Source organism: Mycteria americana, chromosome 3, assembly GCF_035582795.1.
Source record: "Mycteria americana isolate JAX WOST 10 ecotype Jacksonville Zoo and Gardens chromosome 3, USCA_MyAme_1.0, whole genome shotgun sequence".
NCBI lineage: Eukaryota > Metazoa > Chordata > Aves > Ciconiiformes > Ciconiidae > Mycteria > Mycteria americana.
This window is the reverse complement of record NC_134367.1, coordinates 65,428,683-65,452,453: the sequence shown is the minus strand read 5'-3', so window position 1 is coordinate 65,452,453 and position 23,771 is coordinate 65,428,683. Positions and strand designations below refer to the sequence as shown.

Here is a 23,771-nt window from a genome sequence, read left to right as displayed (position 1 = left end):
TTCTCACAGCTGCAAGAGAATCCATCTGGCTAGAAAGAGAAGAGAGAGCCCGGCAACATTATGAAAAACACCTAGAGGAACGCAGAAAGAAGCTAGAAGAGCAGAGATTAAAGGAAGAGAGAAGGCGAGCTGCTGTAGAAGAAAAGCGAAGGCAGAGAATAGAAGAGGATAAGGTAAGAATAAATGTCATGAAAACACTTTTCATCTTGCTTTTACCATAAGATACGGTACTATCAAACTTTTTCTTTAAGAGTTGATGGGAAGAAGGCAACATAAACCATGGTCAGTATGAGAGAGCGTGCGAAACAGGATTTTAAGCCTTACTTGCACAGATACTGCTTTTTAAAGTGTGTGTTGTGGATCAAATGCAGCTAAGTTGAGCATGTCTGGGTTACAGTGTGTGACACTGCACAAACTCATGCAGAAAAATACAAATTGGGTCAGTTTTGTATGGTTATCTGTTAATTCTTAGCTATTCAGTATAAGGGTGGCTAAATATTAGTTGCCCTAATAAAACCTTTAAGAAAGTGAGTGTGTAATGAAATATGCTCTTGGCTGATTTGTCTCAGTTAAGCTGGGAACTACTTGCAGTGTGATCCTCCGTAAGTCAGCTCATCCTTGTGTGGTTTTTTTTGTTTCCTCTCTCTCCCACTGTTCTAGTATTTAGTAAGTGGGAGATACAAGGTGGGAAGTAGCCTTAGGGTGTATTTGTGTAGTGGCTGCTGTAACAGGGCCACTGTTTTTTCTCTGCAGTTCTGCAGGTCTCAAACAGATCTTACCTTTTCAAAATTACAGTTAAAATATTAACTTATTTATGGCTTAATTACTGCTTAATCCTGTTCTGGAGTTAGGATGGTTCATCTGAGTGTGTGTCTTAGTAGGCGGCACATAAGCTTGCACACAACACCAAGATGCCTGCTAGGTTTTGTCCGTGTGGAGGGTAGCAGGGTTTGATGAGAAGATTAAGTTAAAAACCCAATAGTATCCAAATGTATTATCCTGTTGTACTTAAGGAACGACATGAAGCTGTTGTACGTCGCACAATTGAAAGAAGCCAGAAGCCAAAACAAAAGCAAAACAGGTGGTCCTGGGGAGGAGCACTACATAACCGCATTAATAACACAGGTAAAGAGGGAGGCTTGGTTTGCTAGCCAGTTTCCTTGCCCTGCCAGTTAACTGGAATTTACTTTGCTTCTGTTAAAAGGAAGGATGGCTCAGTGTATACTGGTTTAAATTCTTTGCTCTTGAGCTTATTTTTTGCTAGCAATGGCATGTTTCTGATGTTGTGTAGCAAAAGGATAACAAGGAGAAATCTGAACAAAGTTAAAACTTGTTTCAGGACTTGACTAATTCTGTAACTCTTACCTTGCTACAGCTTCTCGCTTCTGCTGCTTTGCTGTTGTTTGTGTGTGTATGTGTGGGTGTGCTTGTGCTGTGTCAATCTTGTGATATGAGCTACTGTGTGCAAATGCTAAATATCATGGCTCAAAAAATAGGTCTGGTGGAAATGATCAAATACTGAGATTAAAACAGACACAAGGAAGAAAAATTGTTCTTTGTGATAAGCCATCTGTACCTTGTGCAGGTATTTTGGGAGATAGAAGTCCCTTTTTTCCCCTAGAAAAACTTTAAGATGGGCAAATTAAGTTTATGTGAATTTTAGCTATATGCTTTTTTCCCAAATTACCTTCTCTAACTCAATCTGCCAATCATTAATGTGTATATGCCCTGTTAAATATGACTCAAACCCAAAAAACAGAACTTGTTCTTTATTTCTTCCACCAGAAAGTGGTACTTAGAATTCTTGTCTTCCTACTCTAATGTATACATTTCAATGTGTCCAACCTTTCATCAAGGAAGCAAAAAAAAGTTGAGAAAATAATGCTCTGAAATCTGTGTCATATATAAGTTCAATAAACAGTTATTTTTCATAAAAGGTTACTTTTTTGCTTAACTCTTTGTAACTTATTTGATTTTTATTTTCTTTATTGTGAAAAATCATTGTCTTGCATTCTGTCCCTAGGTTATTTTTTTGAATCATCATTCACCTTTCTCGATTTAGCAGGCCTGGAGCACCACTTCAGATCTCTGGGTGGGGCTAGAAAACCTGGTACATAATTGCTGTGGTTTGTTGATTCCTTTACCCATAGCTAGTTCTCAGGAAACGAGATCATCAGTAACTAAACCACCCTCATGTAGTTGCAATGCATGCTTAACATCATGCTGATAGATTAGAACTGTTGTTAGTACCAGATTTTTTCATTATTATTTATTTTTACTATGGAGAGTTACTACTGGCTGACTCTAAAGATTTGGCACAATTCACTGAAATGAAGTGTAATATTCTGTCTACTGGAATTCAGGGATACCCAATTTGATATTTTGGTCTTTTCTAAAACCTTTTTGGCATACTAAATATACGCAGGATTTACATTTATTGTGGACATGAACACAGACATATAACCAGCTGCATTGGCTAATTTGTTGCTCATGGATATTTAAATTCTTTTTTTAGAACAAAGAAACCAGCAATCTTCTAGGCAATGGTTTGCATTTGGCCTATTCTACATTTATAGAATTCATATTGCTAAAACTTGCACACAGATCCTCATGCTGAATTTCATTCATTTAAATCATGTTCACAGACACAAGAGAAATGTTGGCATGCTAAATACAAGAGGTGATTTTTCATAGTCATCTGTCATCTTCGGAAAGCTATTTTATGCGGTACATCCTTTATGCCAAATGTAGAAACTTTTTTGTTATACTGATATAGTATACATTTTCTCAGCTATAGGTTAGATATAAGAGATCAAAATCCCCATCCCATTCCCACGATACTGTTCTGACAAAGATCTGCGACACAGGAAGCCTAAGTATCCTGTTTCCAGTACTGACTCGCACACAGCACTCTTCAATATATCCCATAGATCAATGTGAGATAATCTTGCCAGCTTACAGAGGTCTTGGTCTTAGCTATAACATTTAGATTTCTCCCTCTAAAACCTATTTCTGAGTTTTATCCCCCTTCCAGTACTCAGTTTGCTGATTTTTATACCCTCACTGAGTCATTCTAACATTAGACAAAGCGAGCAAATAATCACGTGGGGTAGGGGTGAATCTTTCTTCGTCCAAACCAGTTATAGTGAATCCTATATAGTTCGTAGATCTGAGGAGAGGAAAGGTATTTTTCATGCACTGTATTTCTGTGAAAGTTTTTTGTACACAGTGAGTATACTGTAATCCACTAGGTCAGAACAGGTAAATACAATGTTGATGTACTTGTCATAAATAAACAATGGCAGGTAATATTTCAGCAACATCCTCCTTAATGTTGTCAGTGTCCTGAGTTTGTATCTGCTTCCAAAACAGTATGTGGACATATTTTTGCACACACAGAATATGAATCAGCAGAGCATTTAGGCATATGCTCAAGCTTCGTTGCATTTCAGCATGGTTGAATGCTTTGCTGAGTAGTGCTGAGGTTCAGTACATGCTAAAATGTAAGCAGAAGCAGAATTGACTCTCCCAGCATTTTCTGAATGTCAGGTTTCCAAATGGAAATTTGCAGTGGAGGACATGTAGTTGATGCATGTAGCTGCTTTTTTTTTTTTTTTTTTTCTTCTTCTTCTTCTGAGAGAGAGAACAGAAAGCATACAGCTGGCCTGTTCAGCTCATTCCTCCTCTTCTGCCATTCCTAGCAACCTTCTTGTGACACATGCACAAAGTATGTGCAATCTGTATTCTTGAAATCTGTATTCTCATCACCCCCTCAGTAGGGTGCAGATGCTGACTCTGCAGCAGTTGCGCAGCCAAATGATGTAGTACTGCTGTAAAAGGTACGGAACCTAAAAGCAAAATAAACCCCTTTAGTATCACATACCAAGGATGTGCATTGCAAGTAGTCTGTAGCCTTCCACAGAGACTCATTTTCTTTATCTGCTAAGCTGTGTGCTGTTTTGGATTGACTAACTACAATTTCATTCACAGCAGGTAGAAAATGACTCTGTGGTGGGAAGTTTAGCACTTATACATAACTACAGGATTTTTAACTAAATCTTTTAATTCCTTTTGCGCTTACCCTTGCTTCACTTGTGCGCTAGTCTTCCCTTAATCTTTAAGCATTGTATTGTCATGATGATGACCTTCTGCCTAGTAATGGTGCCTTGTCAAATGTCACCTTTTATTCAGGTGCCAAGGGTTTTTTTTATGAATAACCTCACATTTCCAAGCATGTTGGTCCTTCCCTGAAGCTTTCTATTGTAAGTCATAAGCAAGATTTTTCTGAGACTATTGAAAGGAACGAGGAAATATCATCTTGTCTACTAGTATTGACTTCAGATCCTCCATTTAGTCCTTGGATTGCAACCTGATTGAATGATAATCGATGAACAGAATATTTTAACATTTGAAACTTAGATTAAACAGTTTTGTGCCCAGTCTTTGAGTCACCTGTACAACGTCTGCTGAGAAGTCCATTTGATTTTGAAAGTTATTGTGATAGAGCAGGAGTGACCTAGTCATGTTTTCCTCCTCCCACTAGTGAGCTAGGAACTTGCACTACTGCATGTGGGCTGTCAATTAGCATTATCTCCATTTGTTTTAGATCCAGACAGGCGGTCTGTTTCGACAATGAACCTTTCGAAACATGTTGATCCAGTCATTAACAAGCGGCTCTCCTCCTCATCTGCAACATTACTAAATTCTCCAGACAGAGGTACAGTTTCAAAGAAAAAAAAAAAGGAACAGCAAGAAAGAATGTTCTATATTGATGTATTACTTTGCACATAAAACAAGCTTCTGAAGTCATTTTCTGTACTTCATCTAAGTGGGAATGAAAAGACTTCAAATGTGAAAAGTAAATGGTTGAACATTTTTTCCTGTGAGAAGAAATATATATTTCTTGTTTTTTAAAACAAGAGAACTTACTTAAACAATCTTACTTCAGCAAATGATAAAAGCAGTGCTTCTGTCAGGTTTTTAGTAAATGAGGTACAACTATTGAAAGAATACATCACTCCATAGTGCATGCAATCATGTGTGACCTTTTCTTTGCGTTAGGCCATTTTGCCATTATTATGTTTTCCTTTCTTCTTTGGTGGTAGTTCTTTACTATCTAAGAACACGTTGCATGAAGCTTTCAAGATTTTATTACCATTTCTAATTATTTTTATTGAAGAGGTATGGGTGTTTTTCATATGATCTGTTTATTGACTTTTTGTGTCCAGTTACTTTTCAAAGATTGTGTTATTTCAGTGTATGTTTTTGATGTTTACAACTCTGCACAAATGACAAACAATCAAGCTTTTAAAATTTAACGTAGCTGAATTGCTGCCTCTGTTCTGAGGATTTATGAGATTGAAGCATTGAACTTAAAGGAGTCTTATAAAAGAACGTCTCTTGTATAACTTGTGCAAAGAGCTTTACAGAAAAGTACTTGCAAGGGATTTTTGTGTCTTCTACTGAGAATGAGAAGTTCTGTGCCATTTCAACCCAGATAAATGCATGTTTTCAAAAAGAATTTTTAGAATGGAACTTTGGTTGTGTTGCAAAACTGATTGGTAGACGTTATTTGTGTGTCTTAACGAAGTGCCATGTCTTATGTGTATGCTTGTACATGTGTATTTGGTTGATTTGATGAGCCATGTTAATCCTAGTGGGCTAACCTAGTTGTAGAGTCTGGTAACTTGCAAAAAAATACAACATTGTATTAGGAAATAATTTATTCGAAAACTCCAATAATATTTTCCTCTAAATGTTGAAATCCAGTCAGTTTTATTACCTTTTTAGGTGTATATATTTTTCCAGATGGTTGCTGTTCTTTGCCAGGGGATGCTTCTTTGAGGAAGGCTCTTGGGGGGGGGGGGGGGGGGGGGGGACGGGACGGGACACACAGCAGCAGGCATTAAATATGAAGGATAGTCTTTTATGGACTGTAACTCATCATGTGATAGTTTCTGCCAGCTATTTCAAATTCAGGAGAAGTTAGACTGAATAGTAGCCAGTCTAGTGGTGGGAAAAGGGAAGGAATATGGAAGTGATGGCCATATGTCAAAAACTTTAAATGTTGAGGCATTCTTTGCTTGGCATTTTCATTGAAACAGCACAGAACTCTTCAGAATTCTGTTATGTCTTTTGCAGATTCCAAGACAGAAAGCAAATCCAAATGCTGTAAATGCCTTCTTTCTTGTGCAAAGTCATATATACCTAAATCTAGTTGAGCATGTATCTGGAGAGGTGCCACTCACCTCTGTAGTAGCCTCAGCATCTTAAGGCACATGCTTAAAGGAGGGCTCTAACTGTCTGCTCCCCTTTTCACCTTCCAGAGGGCACCCAATCATACTTTGTCTGTAATGCATACTCCTACCTGCAAAACAGCAAGCTGGAGATGAGGATGATAAGCTTACCCTAAGTGGCTTACAGCTGTCATCAAGAACATGTCTTCTGTTAAACAGCACCTTTTTACCATTTGAAGGACAAGATTTTTTTTTTTGGCCCAGCAAAAGACAAAAAATTTCATTAACTAATTGTCTAAAAGACTGATTAATTCCTTTTCAAGTATAGTATTGCTATATGGCTCTATATACAATTTTAGAATCGGGCAGCTAGAAAAGGCTTCTCATTATGCTTTTATGTTAGTGGTACAGGACTGAGTAGTTGAAACTGTTAACAAAACATGGACACACATATACAAGTGGAAAAAGCTGCTGTTGACCAATAAATTTTGGTAATTGTGCTCTTCAGGGAAAGCTTAGCAAGCGGCTAATACTTTAGATGAGGTATGAGTTGCTTTTCAAAACTAAGAAAGTGCGTAAAACTTGCACCATAGTTGTGTTCCTCCTCCTCTCTGCAGTGCTTTTTCTTTCAAGCAGGTGATGGTCTCAATCACTGCATCACCTTTGTCTGCCACCTTTATACAAGAAATTCAGGGGCTCCAGTGTTGTTTCCTATTGAAAGAGAATCTAAGCATAGAGTAGTTTTTCCCATCTACTCCTCAGCAAGTTTGTGGCTCTGTATGAGCAAACAGCACTGTTATCAGTGAGAGTCTCCTTCATGGTGCTCATCAGGAGACCTGTTAAATCCCTGCCTCCCATCTGTTCCTAGAACTAATCAGATGCTGCTGTTTGCTTACTTGCAATTTATTCTGCTGCTGCTAAGACAACTTTCCAGTGTTCAGTTTGTATATCCTGAAGACAAATACAGACGACTGTAATCAATTCACTGTTGCGAGCTACCTGGGACTTTGTATGTTTTTCAGTTACAAGTTAGGCTATAAAGATCTTCTTTAATCTGTTTAAACTAACTTGCTTGTAGCTGGGTGTAGGGGTACTTGCACCTGCAACCCCATCATGAATGTGCTTCCTGAGTGGAAACAAGGAGCAAACAGCCCTAAGAGTGATAGCCTAACACAGCATGGGAACAAAAAAATAGTTTCCCCTTGTCTGTCAGATGGTTTGAAGGACTAAATCTTGAAAACATCACCCTAAAGTGTTAAAAACAAAAAGAGCAAGGAAAAGAAAAAATGACCTCATTGTTTTAAAGTCAGTCTTACTATTTTGTGATGCTCTTTGTTTTGTATTCAGTTTGCTTCAGTGTGAATTGGACACCAAAGTTAAGTTGTCCAATGCGTTTACGTGTTAATACTCTTGTACTTGGAACTCAGTGGGCAAAAGTTTATTTGGCTGTTCTAGGTTAATGGTGATGCTAATGACTGCTAGAATATGTATTGAAGGTGTCAAATATGATGCTTTCGGGGAGCTGTGCACTCAGAAAATTCAGTATGTGATGACCTTGATCCACAAAGCCAAGGTGTATTTAAATGAACTCTGAGCTAAACCCATTTGAGAGATTTAGGGAGACTTCACTCCAAGATCCTGGCTAAAACTATTTGGACACCTCTGAATGACGCCTCTTGCTTATATAGAGAAGAGCTTTTGTTGGTCTCTCTTAGCTCACTGTTGGTGCATATCAGCTAGCTCGCTCCCAAACACTGCCTGAGCGCTGTTAGTTGGATGCTGTGGGCACACGATTGCTTCCAGTAGGTGAAGTGGATATAAGCTCCCCTGTGTTAGGGGCAAAGAGAAAAGAGAATTAAACCATACTCACTTTTAGGGCAAATAACATGGGATAGGTGAGACATGGCAATTTAGTGTTGTAAATCATCAGTCTCTTAGCTGTGTCTTCTTCAGACTACTTCATCTCTGGGACCTAACGTGTAAGGTCTGTGGCTGGCCCACAGGGCCATGTTACATTGTGACATTTACTTATCGGCTGTGTGCAGCTGTACAGACGAACTCCGAGAAAATTATAGTATACGTAGTACTGATTTATTGGCCTAAAATTTCAGGGATTGCTTTCTGAAGTTGCATGATCTTTGTGTTAAACTACGGTAGAAGAGTTTCTCTGGACTCATCCCGACTCATGCCTGTGAGCCTCACCTAGTAAAGCCTGAGACCACAAAAAAGAATCTGGTGTCTTGCAGTAGTAGCTTTAAACAGTGATCATAGTGAGCATGGTGCCTGGAGAAGAAAGGAAGCAAAGATTTTACCATTATTGCATCGAGTTTAATGGTAGTTGTGTGATTTTTCTTCATTGTTAAATTACAAGCTTAATGATAACGTGCGTGCTGTAATGGAGGTCTCTGTAGGGTATTTTGTGTCTCTGTATAATCTGTACCAGCACAAAATGGAACCATTAATCACAAAGAGCTCTGGCAGTAGTACAGTGTAAGGACACTTATCCAGAGAGCCTGCTGTGTTTGAGAGTCCTGTATTTCTATAGTAATGCCCCTTATTCAGTTAGCAGAATTTAGGGGAGCAATTTGAGAAGTGAAAATCAGCACTGAGGGCAGATTAGGCAATTATATTTTCATAGGATGAGATTGAGATTGGCCCCTCTTTTCATGGGGCTCAGCATGGAGTAGGTTAAAGACAGATTCAGAGTTTATGGCTATTAAAAGTGATGGATCTCTACCTTTAAAAATGCAAATTAATCTCAAGTTTATTACAGCCAGTCACTTCAATGAATGTTTTAGAGACTGAGCCTCATAAATTCAAGCTGCAGTTTTGTTGCCATAAACACCAAACTAAGGCCAATGAATGCTGAGATGTAAGACGACCTGATTTCATTTGCAACATCGAGATTATTGCTATGGTCTAAGCTTATTATAATGAACTATTATGGGAACTAGTTGAATGTTTTGTTTTGTGATGCTCATTATAATACAATTTGTTGCATCAGAGTATCAAAGAAACATCCGGTTCAATATAAAAAATAACTTAAAGGACTCTTTTGCTTACTACTTCACCATGATCAATGTTTAAATAGTATTTTAAAAAAAGTAAAGAAATCCTACAAGGCAAAAGGAATATATTGACAAGCAAAGTTTGCATTAGGCAGTATTGGGAAAAGCAAGGCAAGGGGGTGATTGCAGCCAGGTCAATGTGTAGTGTGTTTTCAAAACAGACTAACAGTGCAAAAAGTTGGCTCTTGTTACTGTTTTAAATTGAAAATTATCATTAGCAGGATTATTTTGACAGAGAATTAACGATCAGATGTACTTACTGTGTTCTGTGACTTCATGTATTACTGAGATAACTGTAGCTGCTGAGCTTGGTATCTGCAGTTGAGGCACATAGTAACCTTTTGCGATGCTTTGACAAAACCTTTCTTTGACACAATTCTCTGTATAGTAGTAAGCAACCTTTGTTTTTTTTTTAGCTATGCTGGCAGACCCTAGAAAGTGTTTCAGTAATTGGTCTTTTTTGTAACTAGAAGTCTATATGCCTTATGTGTAGAAAGAGCTTGGGACACAAACATCTCTGTCAATGTCTACATTTAGGAGAGGCAACTGCTCTCCTAGTACAGAAGTTATCCTATCATTCCTAATAGGGAATGTGGCATATGTGCAAAATATCACTATTAATTTGATAACAATTTGCCATAATGCCACAGGCAGTAACACAAATTGAATGTTCAGATATATGCGTTCCTGTAGGAATTCCTCTACTAAAATGGAGTAAGAATAAAATGCAAAATGCTGAATGATTGTAAGCTTTTGACCTCTGAAAGGACAGTGTCAAGATTTCCATGGTATGTCGTAGTAAGGAGATAACATTAATACTTCTGCAACATGTAGTTATTTGTGAAGTGTTTGATCTAACATCTTGCTTGTATGGTGCACGTTCAGCTCGCCGTCTACAGCTCAGTCCATGGGAGAGCAGCATCGTTAGCAGGCTTCTGACGCCCACTCACTCATTCCTGGCCCGAAGTAAAAGCACAGCTGCATTGTCTGGAGATGCAGGTAAACCTATAAGAACAGAGGCTTCACGTCTCACTTATTTTTTCCAGATTCCTTGTGGGATGGTGTAAAGTTACTGATCTAATTATAAGTGTACAGTAGCATCCCAGAATGAGCTTGAATGTCCATGATTACATTGCGTGGCAGCATGAAAACTTGTTTGTACGCTTGTTCACTGTGCCTCTTTCTCTATCTCCCACCACCTCTTTCTTAATTTCTTTTGCCTCGTCGTCAATGCAATAAATGAATACAACACACACAGGGCAACAATGTCAGGCTGTCTGTGGCTGTTTAAGGAAATGCCCACAATGCTGTAAAGAGCTCATTCAGCACACCCACTGCTTAGGCTGTGAGGTGCTTGCTGCAAAAACAGTTTCACTCTGTACCAAGGAACTTCCCACATGGAACATGTTAGAATTGCAGAAAGATAGGCCCTGGCTGCAGTGCATTTAAGAGCACATGAAGTTAAACGTGCAGGTTTAGTGAGGTTGCAATAATTGTGAAGTTCTCTGCCAACCCCGGAACAGCTCTCTGATGTACTACTGAGGGGAAAATTAACATGCAGAAATATGAAAACATTTCTAGGTGGTAACTTAAAGCCCAGGCAAAACTGTATTCCAAAGACAACCAGGCTGCACTTGCTTATCATGTGTTTTAGGCAGGTGGCAGCTGCCTCTTCTTTTATCATAGGATGTCTTATGATCATGCACTGGGGACTTTACCATTACAATAGTATGTTGCTGCACATGCTGAATGTTTAAGTGTAGGCAGGTCTTTCCTGTCTGATATGGACAGGTTTTTTATTCTAATTAAAGGATGTAGAAGGTAAGAAGGAATAGAGATCTGCTAAGATTACTTCTAAAGAAGCTTTCACTTAAGAACTCTTATAACTAATTAGGCTGCAGTACATTTCCACAAGGGTAGTGCTGTAGGAGCAAAAATGTGGATGATATTCTGCAAACAGTGGAATTAACAAGTTCAGAATTCCTTTTCACAAACAGCAGCTTGTAAAATGAATACTTAATGTCATCTACCAAGCAGGATATTGGAAATTCGGCTGTTCATTAGGGAACAGTTGAGAAAGCGGTGACTTAATTTTGTAAGTGGTTATTTTACTGGAGCAAGCATGAAGATTTTTTTGTGACTGCTACTGTTTATGCTGCGCAATAAGCTCTAAATTGAGTGGAATATTGAGAAAGATTGCAAATAGCAGGAATGACTGATTTGTCAGTCATCAGTCTGAGGTAATGCCCCTGAAATGCCTCCCCTATGCTAACTGGAACTGTACCACCCAGAAGAATAATCTATCTGCTCATTGTTTTCCAGGTATTATTCTCTAGGAGCAATAACTGCAGTCCCTTCATGCAGGACACTTCCTGGAGATTAATGATCAGGTGGTGATAATGGCTCACAGCTGTGCTCTGAGCACTCGCCTCATCCCAGCCTGTCATTATTCCCTAGAAAATTACCCTGCCCTTTGGCTGTGAAGATAAATTACAATGCAAAAAATCAAAATCAAATTAAATATGGATTCATGTCCTTAAATTTTAAGTGAGCTATTAGGAACATCCAGCATAAGAGTACGTCTGGATCTTTTTGTAAATAACCCTCCAAAACCAAAATGTGTTTTTAAATAACTCTCCAAAAGCTGCTCTGAATAGATGTAATCCTCTTGGTACAGGATTCACTGGAAGTGCTTCCTAAAGCATTGTTTGGCAACATCGCAAATTAAAATGAACTGCTTGTCTTTTAATACTTACGATGTCATCTTTGGTGGTAACTTCAGATAATCAACGTGCAGCAAGAGAATTGATTCACAGAGGGTGGGAACGACATAAATTATAAGCTGTTTAAAACATATGTTGTGCCACTGCCTCCTATCTGGTTTAGATACACTCCACCAAAACAAACCCCACAAACAAAAACCCTGTTTTCTTGTTTCTCGATTTTTATTTATTTCAGTCAGTCATCTTACAATACCTCATTAAACACAAATCTCTGTAAATGATAAGGCAAGCATGAGTACCCTTGCTGTGATGCTTACATGAGACTCTCTTTATTCATAACGTTAATCTCTCAGTGCAGGAGAGAGAATTTGCAGTGTTAGTACTGTTAAGTCTATGAGCTCTTCTTGTAACAGCAGCTGGACTGTTGTAAGACTGGAAGAATTAACTGTATGTAGAACTTCATTCTTTCAAGCGTGCTCAGAGAGGGATCTACAGGCAAGAAATGTTGGGGATTTTTACCAAGGAAACTGAGGATGTAATTATTGTTTCCTTTTTTTAAAAAAAAAAATAAGATACCATATAGAAGCTCTACTTTTCCTACAAGTAACATACTGAATAATAATTATGCTAAGACTATATTAAATGACCAGGAAAGACACACAGGAGCAGACAAATAAAACTCTGTGGTAATAACATAGCTTTTCCCAGTCTTCTCCTTCAATTAAATCAGGAGAAAGTCCAAGAACACTTTGCTGCAAGAAGTTCCCCATTATATGTTTTGCAGTGTTACAATTCTCTTTGAATATGTAATCAGAACACCGTATACCTGATAACCTGCCATTGGCAGGGGATCTGGTAATAGTCTTTGTCCTTGTGCAAACCAAGGAAAACTGCCATCCTGGTTCCTCATTCAAATATTAATTTCCAAGTTGATTTGTTGTTTTTAGGCTGCTTTTTGTAATGTGTAAAATAGTTTGCTGTTGAGAATGTATTTGAGTCAGCTGTTATTCTAGCATTATCAAGAAATCTTAAAAGTTCTTACGTGGCTAGGCATCAAATATTCCTAAAAGAGGGATTTTTAAGAACACATCACTTGCTAAAAATTGTAGACAGCAATTTCATTAATTTCTAGAGGAAACTGTTTTGTGTTGTTGATCTTTGTGTGTATGTTTCCTTTTATTTTCCTCCACTTCCAAGACCAATTAATAGGCATTCTGATTTTAGTTTGATTGTTTTCTATTCCAAATGTAATTGCAACTCCTGTCAACGCATATACTGAGCTAGTCAGTCAGACCAGTCATTGTGTCCACTGCTTTTTCAGAACCACCAGTTGTATAAAAACTTAACAGAAAAACATTGTTACTCTCTGCTACACAGTTATGTGGCATACTTCTTAATTTATTTAAAAGAAATTATTAGTTTACAAATGAAAAAGTACATGAATGCCTATTGAAATTGTATCATTACTCTGTGTGACCAAGCTGGCGTATCAAATGATGGTTCTGACTTAAGAATTAGTCATTCTTCTATGTATTAATACCTTCTTTCTTTTCTGTCTTTCTCTGTTGTTTCTGTTCCTGCTGGCTTTCCTCTGTCAATTCTCCAATGCTGCTCTATAATTGAAATTAATAAATAACAAAACCAACCAACACCGTAGTTATCCCCATTTGTCCCCGTTCAGCATCTTGCAGCCCCATCAGTCCTCTGTCCTACAAGACCATGAACTGTAGGAACCCAGGAGACCGAGCAAAACTTTATGCCTCTACTGATGCTGTTGGACGTAGGAGGACACCACATCTTGCAGGGGTAAGCATGCCAGTTGTACGTAAGCTAATGTCATGGTGTGCCATGACCAGCTGATTGCATTGCTTGTTAGAACAGGAATGGTTGCACGGATACTTGACTTAAGTCTGATCCTCCCCTCTGCGCTCTTCCCACTCCCTCCAATTTGTTTCATAGTTGGCTGGATTTTAACTGAAATATACTACATTATGTGGTGACGTAGCCTGATTATGCACCAAAGAATACACGTGGAAAAACACCCATGTTTGCAGAGTGGCTGCCTTAGCTTCTCATGAGGCACAGAGGCAGTAAGAGCATGTGCCCTTTTCTCAAGTGGATTCTTTGCTGCCTTTTAAGGCCCAAGCTGGTGTTGCAGCTTTTCCCTCGGTGGGGAATCTTTTTTTTCCCAGCAACCTGTTTTCACAAAGCCTGTAGAACTTTGTATCTTCTGAGGCCTCTAGCAAATTCAGCTGAGCCTGTGGGATAAAGAGAGGGGGAGAGCATGCACTCACACATATCTATATACATAAGCACGTAGAGCACTGTCACTTCAGCTTTACTTTCTTAGGAGACCGGCCTAGTAAACTTTTCCTCATTGAGAAGGAAGAGGTGGGTTTAGGAGCATGGTTTGTAAGCGAGGCTTCCCACAGATCACCTGATCATTCTGAATGATTTGGTAGCAGTACTGTGACTGATCTGAGCTTTCAGGGAAAATCAGAACAGTGTGATACAGGCATATCGAATTCATGTTGACTGTGCTCCAAGCCAACAGGATGCAGTCAGCTCCAGTTCAGATATCATTTGCTGAACCTGAGGAGTTGCTTTTTTCCTTGTACTCTACAGCCTGAGTTTGTTTAGTGTGAGAAGAGTGAAGTAATCTCTGCAAATTATTGTGTAAGGGATGCTTGCATTTTCATTTGGCCTGATGGGCAAAATATCAAGAGGCAGTGCTGCTATTGACATCCTTGTTGGAAGCAGTGTTAATGAAAGTTGCGTGAATCATAGCCAGTACTTAATCGTTCAGGCAGATGGTAGTATATTGAAATTTAAGTTAAGGCACAGCATTGGGATGTATCTGTAGAGAACTCTCATAGTATGTGCATAGTGTATTGCGATCCCCAGGGCTATCAGTTTAGTACCTCTTGGGTCTTTCTCACTGTGAGTATTTTGGGTTTTGGTTTGGGGTGGGGGTTTGGTTTGGTTTTGTTGTTTGTTTGGGGTTTTGTTTTGTTTTGTTTGGTTGGGTTTTTTTTAATTAAAAAGAAGAAAGGTTGATGCATTTTGGTGGAGGAGACAATGTAAAAATGTTGTTAATACAAAATGACTGAGTTAAGAGTTGTTTTCAGTAGCCTGTGTGGTGTGGAGAATCTTTCATTCTTCTGTAAACTTTTGTAGGAATTCAGTTTTTACTTTACTGACATTAAGAAAAATTTTCTGATGCTTTGTTTTCAAGACTAATGAAGTAGATCCAGTATAGAGAGTACTGCTAGCGAGCCAAAATTCTTCTTCATTGTAATGCATTTATTCTGGCTGTGTATGCTTTAATAACTCAGGTGATTATCATATTAGTCAGTGGATACCTCGTAAATTATACTGCCAAAGAGCTGGCTAATTACTTTGGAGTAATGACTTCAGGATCGAGACCATCTATTGCTAATATTAAGTTATGTAATTTTAACAATAATGACCAAAAAAACCCCTCTTGGATTTACAAAGATAAACCAAGGGTTTATGTGCTCCTGAAGTTTCTTTTTCCAGTTGTTAACCTGGTTTTCAGTTCAGGAGACAAGCATTGCAGAGCGCTCAGCTAGCAAGGTTCTAAAGCAGCATGGTACACATGCTGCAGGGGCTGTGCTTAAGCCCCAGCCAAGGTGGGGAGTAGCAGCCCCTCTGCATCATGTTGGCTGAGTGGCAGCTCAGTGTACTCTCCAGTATTGCCGTTCTTCAGACTCCCAGAGCCTGAGCTCATCATTCCAAAAACCTGAAGTTTTTCATCTATAGTTAAATGGAGGAAGTATATAGATGCCTAAATTCTGATATATTCCTTTAAACCAATAGCTCTGTTAATACAGACCAGAGCTATAACAGAAATATTTTTTAAAATAACATCCTGAGATGAGAAATCAAGAAGGAAAAAGAGGAAATTGCTACCATGTATAAGAATCAATGGCAAAAAAGTATGTGCTGTGGAATCATCCAAGAAGAAAAGAATAGGATAGCTCTTGTACCACATTTGAGGGCTTTGAGGGCACCTGTGGTGTTCACATATAAGTATGAAAGCAAAAAGCTTGTGCTATATAGGGACCATGACTAAGTGTGAGCCGGGGGCGGGGGGGAAGTGTGTTGCTCTGCTCTTCAAATGAAATCCAGGGTTTATGGGGAGTAGTGGAAGGTACTGTGTGGCTATCAGCTAAGATCAAACTTTAAAAGGTAATTTTTTGCCTGTGTAAAAATAAGCCTCTACAAATTAGCTCATTACGTCTTCAGACAGTAGAGAGCATGATTAAGAAGGATTCTTGTTGTCAAACGCATATTTACTGACAAAGATGGTGGCAGTACAGGAGCTATATTGATGAACTTGTTAAACAGGCTGTAGAAACTACTGACTCAGCACTGGTTTTTCTCAGCCCCCCAGCCCCTCATCCTTAACTGAGCTTGCTTTGCTTTCTTTAGCCATGTGAACTCTGGCTTGACTTTGTCTTTTTGTTTGCTGAACTATAGACTGACAAAAAAGAAAAGGAGAGAGACCATTTGTCATCCAGCTTCTCAGCCAGCTTTAAAGGAGGTCATTTTTCTTCCAACCCCAAAGCTAGATCACCAGCTCCCTCTCCAGTTTGGTAAGCCAAGTACACGCTTAGCTGGAGGGTTGAGCTATAGGCAGCTCTCATTGTTCTATTAATTAAATGTGAAACAGTGCAAACTTATTTGGTGATGTAGATGTTTTCTCTCTGCAACAAAGGAAAGACAGTCCTGCTTTTAGAAAAATATTACTACTACTTTGAGGAAGGGGAAGAAGGAGGAAGTGACCTGGTTTCTTCCCTCTTGGCTGGGCTCAGTGCTCACACATCTGGAGAGTTGCAAAGAGAAGCATTTTGCATGAAAGCTAATCGACTGCTCCAGCAGTCCTGCTTGATAGCAGAGAAATAGAAAGTTGTTTTATTTTTAACTATTTAAGTTGTAGAGGTGATATGTAGGTAGTGTCCAGCAGAGCATGTCTGATAGTGATTGTCACTCTCTTTGGTTACACAGGCATGCGTCAAAGTCTTTGCCTTTTTTGCCTGGCACACCCAAACAGATAACTTCCCCACCTGGTTCCTCTAAAGTTTCCTCTGCTCAGGCACGTCCTCCTTCTCCTGGCAATATCCGGCCAATCAAAAAAGAGGTCAAACCAGAGAGTAAGAAGAAAAGACCAGAAAAGGAGGCTGAAAAGACCAGTGAGGAGAGGACAGAAGAGAGTAAAGGAACTTCAGCAGGTCCTGGAGAATCTGTGAGTCAGGAAGAGCTCACTGTCCAGGCAGACCTCACTCAAGGTAAGGAGAGATCCTCCTTCAGGTCAAGGAATGTCTGAGAGTCTCTTATGTTATTGCCTCCCTTTCTCTGAAACAACATAGCTTTCAGTAGTTTTCTATCAAGTGTTAATCTAAATTCTTCAGAACGTTCATGCAGATGTGTATTCATTGAGGAAAATGTAAACAGATTGAAGCCCTCCTGCTTGTAACAGTCAAAACAACATGCAGACCTGCCTCACACAGTGTAGCTTCACAGCCCTCTTCTCTGCCCTTTTGGACTGTGATTTTTGTTGCTCACATCATGACACAGCTTCTTTTTCAAACTGTTGAAGTAGAATAATAATGATCTGAAGACTAATGGTACAGGAGGCCATCACATAAGGTAGTGTGAGCAGTGAGAATGTCCAGCTCTGCTAGACACTCAGTACAGTTGTGCTGATAACACTACCAGCTTACCTATATTGCAAAAGTAACACATCATAGGAGAGATTAGCAGGATAAAATAGAATGCAGAGGAGAACCAAGGAGAAGAGTAAAGACGAATAGGCAGAATTTTTCAGGGGAAAATGAGTTATTAAAAAAAAAACCCAAAATTACCCAACAAACAAAAACCCACACTAAACCACACCAACCCTGGAAAGCAGCAAAGCAGAAAAGGATGTACACACAAAATAAAATAATGATCATAAAGTGTAGAAAGGGCAAAAAGTAAAACTGAAAATGACAAAATGTAGGTTTGTTCTAGCAGACATGTTAGTCCATTGTAAATATGGCATGAGCTGTCTGTCTCACGGATGGGATAGGATGGCCATTGTGACCACTGGGATTCCCAGGGTGGGCTACATAGGATTCTGAATTTAAAATTCATAGATTCCCCTGTGATTGTCCTTCAAAAGACACCTTTAAGTATTAATAATCCTGCATTTAACTGCAGGATGTGTAGTTGGGGGTGGTTGTTCTGCGAGAAGACCTAATGTGAATTGATTTCTTTTGTTAATAAGTTCTGTTACAGTAGTTCCAGTTTGATACCCAGATGCTACCACACAAGGTGCAACCCCACAAAAAGCTAGAGATTTACAATAATAAATTGATGCATCTGTTGTCCATTGGCATGTAAAGAAGATATAATTGCCATGTTAGCATGGGCTTTCACTGCTCTTCTGATAACCTTTTGCCCCCTTCCTGTTAAGGGGAAAGCTTCCTTTTAAAAGGATTTCAGGGATACCACTGAGATAACTTTGCAAATGTTTACAAGCTGTAGTTCCCCAGTACAAGGTGCAGACCAGAGAAACATCGTCATGCTTGTTTGACAGCTTAGCTCAGGGCGAAGAGAGGCTCAACTTCTTTGCAGAGTCAGTCAATATTTGAGTTTGTGACGAGGTTACTTAGTATGGAAACAGGTTATGTGTGATAAAGATATTCAAAAGTGAAGTAGTTTGTATTCACAGCAAAGAAACAAGTAGTGGAGAGGGGCAATAGAGGAGGATACTATAGTCAAAGTGGTGAGCAGCACTGGGAATTGGATGTCGTTTGCCAAAGCCAGAGGAAGTGATGGCTGGGACCAAAGACTGAGACCATAGGCTAGGCATTTTACACGTGAGGTTAGAGGGCAGGCTTTGTACTGCAGGTGGAGGCCCAAACTGCCAAAACTTAGCCATTGGCTGAATGCAAGAATCTAGAGAGGGGCAAGTGCTGCATTTGGAGCTAGAGGGACATTGCTGATGTCTCCTAGGAATGTGTTGCAGGTGAACATAGCTGATTTACACTGCCAGCTAACTGAACTGGCCTTTAACCTGTCTGGCTTAGCTACCTGCTAGCTGTGTAGTCACAGCAGCCAGGAGGTCAGCAGGTAATGATCACTGATGGAGCTATTCAGGCCTTTGCAGGCAAATCTCACATGACTTTACTCATACCAATGAAGTTTTAAAGGTATTTTGGGTGTGCTTGTGCAAGCTGTTGTCATCTCTTCTGACAGCAGGGCAGGTGTGCATGAAACAGGCTACTTGTTACGCTGCCAGCTTCAGCACCTGAGGCAAGAAGTGAGCCCTGAGCAGCACAAAGCTGTGCTCCCTTCAGGAGTGACAGCCCTGCCTTGGTCCATGTTAGTAAATTAAAAAGGGCTGAGGTGCAGGAACTCTGTCATTTATACTGTTTGACTATTACAAAGGTTTTCTGGTATGTTTCTGATTCAGGTTGTAATTGCAGCCCCACATTTTCTTACCTTCTGTCCCCAAGGCTACTAAGAGCATAGCTCTAAAGGGCTCCTAAGCTTTAGAGTGATCAAATTACTTGCCTTTTTATATTTGACCATCCCAGAATTTTCTGAGTTCCCAGCTACATCTTGGAGGTTAGCCCAGGTCTGGACTGTTCCCTAGGAGTGGGCTGAATACCTGTTTTGGTAATGTGAGAGAATAGTGCTCTGGCTGAGGCTAAACTGTGCCAGCTCACCTCAGGGCTAGAGAACAGGCCCTGGCACTCTTCAAATTACTGGTGTACATGTATCATTTGAATTCAGGGTGAAAGCCCTGAAGCAGTTATAGAAAGACCTGCACAGTTTTTACTTGATAGAAGAAGAGAGCAGAGAGGTCAGCAGATGTGAGCATGCAGCACAGAGAAAGCAGCTGAATTTGTGTCTGTATATATGACAAGATGTAGGAGGGGGTAATCGGGGAGGAAACCCCTCTTGGAAGTTGTTAGTGAGGTGAGGAAAAGGCTGTAACATCCCAAAGGGTGGTTAGAAATGTAGATTTAAAATCATCTCCTGGCTGTTCCTGATGACTTATTTTACATGGATCTTCCCAGGGTCAGAATCTGATTCCATTGACATTTCAAAGTCTTCCCTATCCAGATTTGTCTCCCTTACCAGATGCAATTACCCTGGGAATTCTTCCTTCAGTTCTCGTTTGTCCCTGGCCTCTAGAGAAGAAGTGCAGTTGAGGTGCTCTGTATCTGTGCCAGAGAATGCCAGGCAAGCTTACAGAAATATGAACTAGTGTTTTACTTGAGAAAAGCCTGTAACACCTTCTCTACCAGGTGGCCAAAGCTGGTCCTGGGTAAAGAATTTATATGAAGGCACTATTAAGGTTTGAACACAAGCCATAGTTCACCAATAGTGGTAAAGCTTGTTAAGAAGCTGTGTTCTGGTCCCACAAGTTGCCTCAGGTTGGCGTAACTGCAAAATTGATGATGGTTTGTGTCCTACCCTTATTGCAGATCACTTCAGACAGTTGATGTTTGATATCACCAAGTCACCAAAAGTGATTGGCCTATCACCAAAAAATGTGGCCCTGCTCTTCAGATGTAGACTATCAGACAGAAGAAAATACAATACCACGTTTCATTTCTGCTCTCTCAATAGAATTGGGCAAACTTAAGAAATGTGATGGTAGGGACTTGCTGAGTCAGCATAACTCCTGTTGAGCACCCATCAGCGTTTATTCTTCTGACAGAAGAGATGGTTTAACCTTTCAACTGCAGCTGCTTTCTCATATCCTGTAAAAACAAACTTCCCTTAAGGAATATGAATCCCTAGCATCTAGAAATTTCTTCCTCCTCTGAATCATTTATAAAACCATGTAAGTTTGAAAATATTTTACAGAGTATTTGGAACTATTTTCTGTTCCTTTCAAGAGTGTCATCTTGGCTACTGTGTCTGTACAAACTAGTTTTCCTTCCCATCCGTTTCAGCAGCCAGCCCATCCCTACCTCCTGCTCCGCCAGCTCTTTCTCCACCCCCAGCTCCCACAAAGACCTCTGCAGGTACAACTGACCCTGAAGAAGCAACAAGGCTGCTGACTGAGAAGAGGCGCCTTGCCCGTGAGCAGCGGGAACGGGAGGAGCAGGAAAGGAGGGAGAGAGAAGAGCTTGAAAGGTGATTCTAGACCTCTGCAGTGGAGAAGACGTGTTTCTAGCAGCTTCTTGTGTATATTCTGTTGTTATATTGTGATACGTGAAGCACAGTACTGAAGTGCAGGAGTCATGAGTTCCTCCCTGAAAATGAATTTTCCTGTTGGGTTTTTTTGTAGGTGCAAAACATACCTAAGCAGATCTGTAAGGTTAAAACTTATCCCAAATAGTGCTTTAAAAGAGGACAGGAAGAGAGAGCAGATTCTTGCTGTAGTGATTCATTGTTTCCTCAGAGATTAACAAAGCTATACTTGTTTATTCCAGCTAGGGAACTCTGCACAGCTGTTTTCAACTTTGTGATTGTCCCTGTGTCTCTTACTTTGAATTGTAAGATCCCTACAATGGGTGGTGTTTAGGTGTCCAACACCTGTGACTTAAAGCTCTTTGTTTTCTCATTTAAAATCAAGACCCCCAACAGTTTTGGAGGGTAATTGATGTTGCGCCTCATTTTCTACTAGAAAATGAGTAGCCCATCTGACTACTTATAACTGTGGCTATAACACAAGTTTAGTGCCTTTTTAGAGGGATGCCATGCCTCTGGAATTTGTTGGAGTTCTTTAACAACATTGCTGAACATGGGAACAAGGCAGAGGCAGTTAAAATAGCCTGGCTTTCCAAATGGCTCACAACATGGTCCCTCTCAAAAAGGTCTCTAAAGAAAATAAGCTGCTGTGGCATAAGAGTAATATGGTGAATAAATACTAAGACTGAAAGATCAAAAACAAAAGGTAAAGAATAATCAGCTTTCACAGTGAAAGGAGCTTTCAGTCTCTGTTCAGTCCCTTCATAAATGAACTTCAAAGGAGTTGTGGCCAGTGAGATAATGCTCGTCTTCAGTGAGATAAAGCAGTTGAAGAGTTTCAGACGTATCTTGTATTGCTGAGATACAAAATGGAAGCTGAATTACAGTACTGCTAAGCATAAAGGAATGCGTATAAGGAAAGAATCCTAAGTTAACTCATGTGGTGGTGCTCTCTGGGCTAATTATTTCTGAGGGAAGAGATCCTGTTTGGAGTTGAGTGTATGAAAGTATCGGGTGAGTCATGGTCAACAAAATAAATGAACTGTTACGAGTTAGTGGACCTAAATAATTTGGGTAACATCAAAGGTGAAGGGGAAAAGTTATTCACTCCCATAATACAAGGATAAGGGGGCATTAAGTGAGGTTAGGAGGTAACGTTCAAGAATCAGCAGAATTAGATACTTTTTTTAAATTCAGGAGTCATTGCTGCAAGATAAGGTGGGTGCTGAAAATGTATACTATTTCAAAATATGATCAAATGAAATTATAGAAAGAAGGGTTTTGCAAGATGCACTAAAGTCAACGATACTGTTTCTGATTCAGAAAGTACCCAAGTCATAGGTAGTGGAAGCCAGGCATATGCTGAAGGAGTATTGGTATTGCCTTGCAAAGTTTTTATGTTCCATAGGGCTTCACCTTTGGCCCCTGCTGGAAGCAGAACAGACAACTTGGCCTGAGCCAGCTCAGGTGTTCTGATGCTGTTATGAATGAGAGAGCAGTGTAACCTTTATCCAGCTGTTCTGCAGTGCTGGTGTCTTGGTCAGGAATGTGGTGGTTGGGGTTTTTCCCTCCTTTTTTTACTTACCTTTCTTATGCTTGTTTCATGATTGCAGGCAAAAGAAGGAGGAGCTGTCACAGAGGATAGCTGAGGAAAGATCTCGCAGAGAAGAGGAGGAAGCTCGCAGACAGGAAGCGGAAAAAAAAAGAAAGAATGCAGAGGAGGAGCAGGAAAAGGAGGAACGGCTGCGCCGACAGGCAGAAGAGAGAGAACAGAAGGAGAAAGAAGAGATGGAGCGCATTCAGAAACAAGTACACTTCCATCCTGGAACTTTTGTGCCATTCTGGCTGGTAGCGAAGTGGATGAAGCAGCACCTCTTATGCAGCACCTAGATTAGAGGGATACCTAAAATTTAAGTGCTATATATAAAGTGAATAGGGTTGTGGCAGGGTTCATTCCATAGAGTGGTTCAAAGAGTAAAGATATTTCTTCTTGACAAAAATATGTGGTAGGGAGCTGAGTTTTGGTTTGGTTTTTTTCTCCTGTAGAATTTATTTAGAACAAATCCTGATAAATTGTGATGAAAAAAAATCAAGAGTTGAATTGGGGGATTTTAATGAATGGTGTTACACCTGAGAACTCTTTGTCCCCACAGTTCTAGAAAGTCTAGATGCCAAGATAACTAACTATTCAGAGTGTTGGAGACACAGCATTGCTGAGTTCTAATCTTATGCCCAGTATTGGTTTTGTGTGAGGCTAGTGGGAAGGGGTAGGTTTTGATTGCTTTAATCAAGCCAAGGAGAACTTTTACCTGGTGCAGTCCTCCTGAAATCAGAGCAGCTACTCAAAAGACACAAGAGTAAATAAATTAAACCACAATTTTTCAAGTACTGTCATTTTTGATGGGCATAATGTTGGTTTACCGGCTTCAGGAGAGGCTGTGGTAAGCATTTTGGATAGGATTCTTCTCTTCTTGCGCATGCCCTTACTTTGTGCATGCACTTTCTCGCCCCCAAAACTCAGCATT

The 23,771-nt window shown here is 39.8% G+C and overlaps 1 protein-coding gene across 1 annotated transcript in view; it reads left to right on the top strand.

Moving 5' to 3' along the window:
* The window catches only part of MAP7 (microtubule associated protein 7), a 108,387-nt gene that overhangs the window by 70,796 nt on the left and 13,820 nt on the right, over positions 1–23,771 (top strand). Inside the window, exons 4-12 of the mRNA XM_075498809.1 lie at positions 10–173; positions 1,014–1,125; positions 4,607–4,717; positions 10,190–10,303; positions 13,709–13,833; positions 16,531–16,646; positions 17,059–17,339; positions 21,006–21,189; positions 22,860–23,055. Coding sequence (XP_075354924.1) covers positions 10–173; positions 1,014–1,125; positions 4,607–4,717; positions 10,190–10,303; positions 13,709–13,833; positions 16,531–16,646; positions 17,059–17,339; positions 21,006–21,189; positions 22,860–23,055 — 1,403 coding nt within the window. The remainder of the gene's footprint in view (positions 1–9; positions 174–1,013; positions 1,126–4,606; positions 4,718–10,189; positions 10,304–13,708; positions 13,834–16,530; positions 16,647–17,058; positions 17,340–21,005; positions 21,190–22,859; positions 23,056–23,771) is intronic.